The sequence below is a fragment of the Gavialis gangeticus genome, unplaced genomic scaffold (genome assembly GCF_001723915.1).
Source record: "Gavialis gangeticus isolate Ggan-Ray unplaced genomic scaffold, GavGan_comp1, whole genome shotgun sequence".
In the NCBI taxonomy this organism is placed as follows: Eukaryota; Metazoa; Chordata; order Crocodylia; family Gavialidae; genus Gavialis; species Gavialis gangeticus.
This window is the reverse complement of record NW_017729002.1, coordinates 5,532,063-5,538,462: the sequence shown is the minus strand read 5'-3', so window position 1 is coordinate 5,538,462 and position 6,400 is coordinate 5,532,063. Positions and strand designations below refer to the sequence as shown.

Genomic DNA, 6,400 nt, shown 5'->3' with positions numbered 1-6,400 from the left:
CCCCCCCAAACACATCACCAATGGGTGTGCCCAGACCATGTTTAGATGGTCGCCAAGCCCATACCCTCCAACCCCGCCCCCTCTCCCATCGTGTCGCATAGACTTACCTTTATCCAGCTGCTGGGGCTGCTCCCACCACCCTGCCTGACTGTATTGCCGGCCACATATATGTGCATGTGCACACACATGTGGTACCCCCAGCCTCTGATTGCCCTCCCCCATACCTCCCAACCTCTTGAAGGCTGGAACTCTGCCAGCCTGCAAGGGGAAACATGCGATTTTCTGCTTCAAAGGGGAAAATCCATGTTTTTGTCCTTTAAAAGGGAAAATTAATGTTTTTCTGAAGGAAATGGAAAACTTGGGTCCCTGGTGATCGCCCTTTGTTAAAGGTACTTTGACGTTTCTGCTTTTGGATTATTTTAACCTGGCTACGTGTAACCGAGTGTCACAGGATCTTGCCAGAAAGTTCAGCCCTTAAGGCAGTCTCCTGTAATCTCAATATACATCAGCATATGAGTGAAGTGACAGGTCTATGAAATGGGAGACATGAACTTGAATCTTAATTTAGTGGCAGAAGCAAATGCCTATTTAACATAATATATCTATAAACTATAATCATGGTATACACACACAGTGGGATATTGGACTGGAAGTAACTAGTGACTCATTAAGGTCCCACTGGGATGTTGCTTTTTGTTGGTTTACCATTTAGCATAAAATAGCTTTGCAGTGACTGAACAGATTTTTTTGTAACACTGTAAATGCTGCAAGCTCTGTGGCCAAGTGGTATTTCCTCAGGAAATCCAACCCCGTTGCAGTAGTTACCGAGCCCTTTGTTCTGATTAGCCTTAGAACACATATAGCAGTTAAATGTTACCTGTACTGCTACTGGGATAGACATTTAAGTAACCTGTGAGATACTGGACTTAAAAGATATACTTGTTTGATAAGCACTCTGGAATTAATTATATTTGCAGAATTCACCATGTATAATGTTTTAATGCTCTAAAATATATTATTTTTAAACTCAAGGAATATAGATATAATTCAGTAAAAGAATCAGATTATTTGTGATGATCTTTACTTAGGAAAACTAAGTCACTCACATAGGCCACTGTATCCTAGCATCTGTGTTCAAAATGCCAGGTTTCAAAACCAGCATGTTAAATTACTTAATCCTTTTGATAGTTACCATACGGAGGATCACAAAACCAGTCAAACCAATGATAAAATACTAAATTGGGTGCTTATAAAATTACAGGTTTATATTCTTTGTTTTAACATCTTCACCTGAATAATGCAGGGCACATACTTTTGCACAGCTAGGCTACTTGATTTGTTGGGATCCTAATTTATGTAATTTGCACTGGAGGAAACTTATTTCTTAGTCAATAGCTCCCTAAAGTATTTATAAGGGAGACAACTGACAGAATTTAAAAAACTGAAATTTCTTAATTTACAAACTTGAAGTTTCTGATAATGTTAACTAGGGGTGTATCCTCACATGCAAGGGCCTGCACTTGCAGCAGCAAAAATAGTGGCACACATTTATGCCTCTACTTATTGTTGCAGTGCATGTCACTGCACATGCGCTTTAGTGTTGGGCAAACTACCCCACTTAGGGGAAACTGCTCTTTCCCTGCTCCTCCTAATTCCCAGAAAAGTCAGGGGACAACTAAAAGAGTGGAGACATTTTAGCCAGAAGCCAGAGTGTCTCCTAGGAGGATCAAGCCTCTGTGTCTACTGACAAAAATTTCTCTTGTGTACACCACACCACATTGTTCCACACCATTTTCTTTTACTACCAGGATTTCCTGGTAGTAAAATTTGCAGCACAGGGCACATTTTAACATTCCAGGTATGTGGTTTATGGTGCCACAAAGAGTTTTGCAGTGCCACAAGCTGCACATGCCTGAACGTCTGGATGTGGCTTAGGAGGTGATCGCCCACTTAAAGTGTAAATATTTCTTGTGTTACTATAAATGTGAATAATCAATTGCATGACTGAAATAAAAGATCTGAATATCTAACACTTTGCTAAGTAAAAAGCTGTGGGTACTTCAGAAAGGGAAGGTTCTTCAGAAAGGGAAAGATTAGATAAAGGAAGAAGTATGTACAGAAGCAAAGCAGAAAAATTCTTTTAAGTGACAGCTGAAGGAAAGATGGTTAGGCAGCATGACACCTCATAGGCTAACTTGGTAATAAGAAAACTAACTTTTCCAAGCAACAGCAAAGAATGAGCATGACGTTTAAGTACATTTTATGTCTTATGAGTGAGTGCAAGCAGCCTACAATTTTCCCCTAAATTAAATAAAATGCACCTAAACCCCAATACTGTCAATTGCTTCTAAGAGTTTAAACACAAACCCTAAGGCAGAAGTATACGAATTAAAGGCAACGAAGAAGAAGCACTGGGAAGAAACTAACGGTCAATGTTTTTATCTACACTTAGGAAGAGGTGGTCTACACAGGCTTTTGAAAAGACGTCTATGATTAAAGAGCACTACTTGTGGGAAGAAGGATATTGTTTAGGCTGAACTGGCTATTGTTTGGGTTGGTTTGGCTGTTTCTAATCTGACTATAGTTTTTGAGTTCAGCAAAGACCCTTCAAGATGGTAAAAATGTTTTTCTTCATACATTATATAACCAAAATATAAATGCTGTGTTACAATTGAACCTAGATCTTAAGCTTGGAAGATCCATCAAGTTCTGTATTCTAGAAAATACAATGAAGTAGAAACTCAGCTGATAAACAAAACAAGGACAAACCAGTGGTTCTAAACTGGAATTTCTAGGCAAGTAATGAAACTTACATTATCAATGGTCGAGATGAACAGTAGCGCTGCTGAGGTTATGTGAAACACAATAATGAAAGCCAGAAGAATCAACATCTTTGTTCCGTGAAGGTTTTAGTCTGAGATGAAGCTGTTTAAAAACAAAACTATACATCATTATTTTGTGCAATGATGAGTTAAGTAGCTGATGCATTGTAAAATATGGATAGTATCACAACTGCCTCTATGAGATGAGAAGATTTTAAGTTTAAAATATTTCTGAGTAAGGAAATACTGTGTCTGATCTTTTGTTTTAATTATATATATTTTGAGCTAGACACTCAGGGACTCTTCTAAAAAAAAATAACAGACCTTATTTGTAGCTTAATTTAGTCTTTTTTTTAGAATAGGATATTTCCATTGTCTCTCTCTCTCTCTCTCTCTCTCTCTCTCTCTCTCTCTCTATATATATATATATATATATAAGAGACTGGTAAATGTGTTCCTCTTGACCACTGCTGTTCAATGAATTTCAACTTGAAGTCTTGTATTTTGTAATAAACTAATCAGACATGCATTGTGTCTTGTCTTTGTTGGGCAACAGACTATAGTACAGACTTTCCTAGAGAAGGATATGTTTCTCTCTACTGATTAAATTAGCTGAATACATCTTGCCTTTTCAAGAAGTTTTTACTCCCTGCAAATCGGTATTATAACAGCTGAGAGTGAAATCCTGACTCCATGATAAGTCATAGTGGGATTCCCTCTAGTTTCAGTAGGGTAAGAATAGTCCAAAGTCTTCAAGAACAAAAATCATCATGGACTCACAAGGACAGACTTGCCAATAGAACTGGGATGAGAGTAACCAAGATTCATATACCTGAGAAGTACTTTAAGGATCATGGTATACCCGATGTCTTAAATCGTCTTTGATGAAATATCCACAAGCAGAGATGGACCGATACATTGGTCCATATCGTATTGGCACTATTGACATTATTGGCAATTGGCTTTTTTGGGCTGATGTGGCTGATAATGTCACTGATAAATGCCATGTGCATGAGCACAGCTGCAGCATACATGCAGCCAGGAGTGCAGCCTGGCAGCATGGAAAGTAGTGTCCAGCTGGTAAGTGGGGGAGAAGGGGCATGGGAGAGGAAAGGGGTGGGAGGGGCACATCGAGGCCCCTACGGTGAGGGAGGGCGCAGGGTTGGGGCTGGGGCTGGGGCAGGGGAGAGTGCAGGATGAAGCTGCAGGCAGCTCATCCAGGAGGCTTGGGGGGGTGGATCCCGCCACTGTGTGCACCCCAGGGGAGGCATAGGGGGCATGGGGCGAGGGCAGACTGTCCACTTTGGGCTTGGGGCTAGGAGCTGTGCTGGGCTCTTCCAGGCAGGGGTCTGAGCCTGGGCTGTGCTCAGGGTGGGCAGGGGCAGGCCAAGTTTTTCCCAATTTTGGATTTAAACTTCATTTCTGAACAACAAGAAAGATTTCTACACCTCCCTGCCTGTTTGCCATCTGGGAAGGAATCCTGCCTTATCTGCATGTCAAAGAGCAACTCACAAAGATACTCTCATGGACCCGGAGGAACAGACTTCCACCTTCAGCTTCCTCTGTGCAAAAATGAAGTTTATTCTCTACCTCTGGTGACTTTTTACCATCTTTAACTCTCCCTGAGCCTGACAAAGGGCACGTGTGCCTGAAAGCTTTTAGGAAAAAAAAAATTTTTTTTTTTTTGCGCTTTCTTAGTGGTCTAATAAAAGGTATCATCTCTAAACCAAGAGTTCTAGAGTTTTGCATTTCTTTTTGTCTCAGACCAACACAGTTACCAAATACATCCCTGAAACATAAAGCTATGCATGCTCTGTTATATTACATTCAAACTGTTACATTAATTTACATTTCTTTATTACCTTTACTTTATTAGATTTTTTAAAGTAGGAATGACTAAATTCATATAAAAAGGACTAATGCTCATTCTGTTACAAGTCCTTTTTTCAAACAGCCATATAGCTGTTATCTCAAATCTTTTCAACCCTGTCAGTAGTGTTGGACTCCTGAACTACATGCTCACTAAGCAATGTGGGCAGTTTAACCAAATAAAAGGACTACATTGACAGCAATTTTAAAGACAGCAGTGGATCTATTGGTATTCCCTCCAGTCCAAAACGCAACTACTCTGCAAAAGTTTAACAAAAGCTAACAGACAGTATATAAACATACTGAATAGAAACTAGAAGTTCCAGACTAATCACTTGTCTACTCCAAAGTATAACATTTCAGTGAAACAGAGCAGCCTAACAAGAATAATGTAACATTAAAGCATGTTTTGGAAAAGGATGACTAATCATTCTTTTCCATAGCCAGGTAGAATGAGCCTACTAGAATACTGCAAGATAAACTCTGAGTCCTGAATTAAAAGAAACTATTCTACTATTTATACCTACCCAGTTACTCACTGCTAAACTTTGTCTTCTTGGCCACATCTAGTCATGGTAATTGGGCCCCCTACAAATCTATACTGCTATATGACTCAAGACTCTCAAAGTCAACAATCACGTTTTATTCATGGAAATGTTATCCAGTGATGTGTAAGGATTTTTCCTTGAATGAATGAAAAAAAAAGTACTGTGGTTTGTATAATGATAGACTGAGGCTACCCATGCCACTTAAAGAATTTTTACTGTAAATATACCACTTTTCACACAGCATGAGGATACTCTCCCACCTCGCTTTTTTCTGTGGGTTTAATTTGTGGAACAAAATGCAACCAATTAAACAACTTCAGGTACCCTGTTGCATAAGGACAGAAGGAAATTGCATTGCAGGGAACTATTTTAAAGGATAATGGCACATCTTTGTCTTCTACTACATAAAGGTCCACAAACTAACAAGTTTTAATCTAATTAAAACCAAACTTGTGAAATTGAGATTTACCAGCGCCCAAAAACCTGTTCAACCTTTAACCAAGTTAATATTTTGGCTTTACAGCTTTCTGCCCCAAATTCAAGCAATTAAAAATGAAAAACATCCTGCTTGTTTGCTGAATGGGCAATGAGGAAGATGTTGCAATTTCCAGGTACAGCTATACTGTTGCTAAAGGTTTGCCAGTGAATAGAAACCAAATAGTCATTATTCACTCTCAGCTGACTGGTCAGTATAAACTGAGAGAGGAGACACAGGCCAAAGTACACAAATCAAAAGGTCTCTTGAAAACACGTATCTTTATACATTATTCTTGGAACTCCAATCACATGCTAACATATGGATACACACAGCTAGTTATTACTTCCTTTCTCTTTCATGTAAGTGCATTACCAGTCCAAACAATTTTTCCACATTTTTTTTACTTTCTTGTCATTTTCCAAGTCACTCAAACTACACCTTGATTGAAGATGTACTGGTTAGAGGGTATTTACAGTTAGTTCCTAACCACTTAAGGCTGACACCGCCCTGCCGTCCCAGGAAGTTTACCACATCCTTATTACATTCAAGGATGGATCTAGTCAAACAATACTCAGTTTGGGGGCTTTCCTATCATCCTAAAACAGCCAACACCCATTCATGACAAAAGTCAAAGACTGCAATTGAGAGACGTTTTTGGTTTGTTTGGGGGGGGGGGTTTTGGG

At 39.4% G+C, this 6,400-nt stretch overlaps 1 protein-coding gene across 1 annotated transcript in view; it reads right to left on the bottom strand.

Annotated features, from left to right (window-relative positions):
• EMP2 (epithelial membrane protein 2) overlaps window positions 1-6,400 on the bottom strand; it is a 40,424-nt gene that overhangs the window by 13,475 nt on the left and 20,549 nt on the right. Inside the window, exon 2 of the mRNA XM_019507470.1 lies at window positions 2,814-2,925. Within this exon, the coding sequence (XP_019363015.1) occupies window positions 2,814-2,891 (78 nt within the window). The 5' untranslated portion in view covers window positions 2,892-2,925. The remainder of the gene's footprint in view (window positions 1-2,813; window positions 2,926-6,400) is intronic.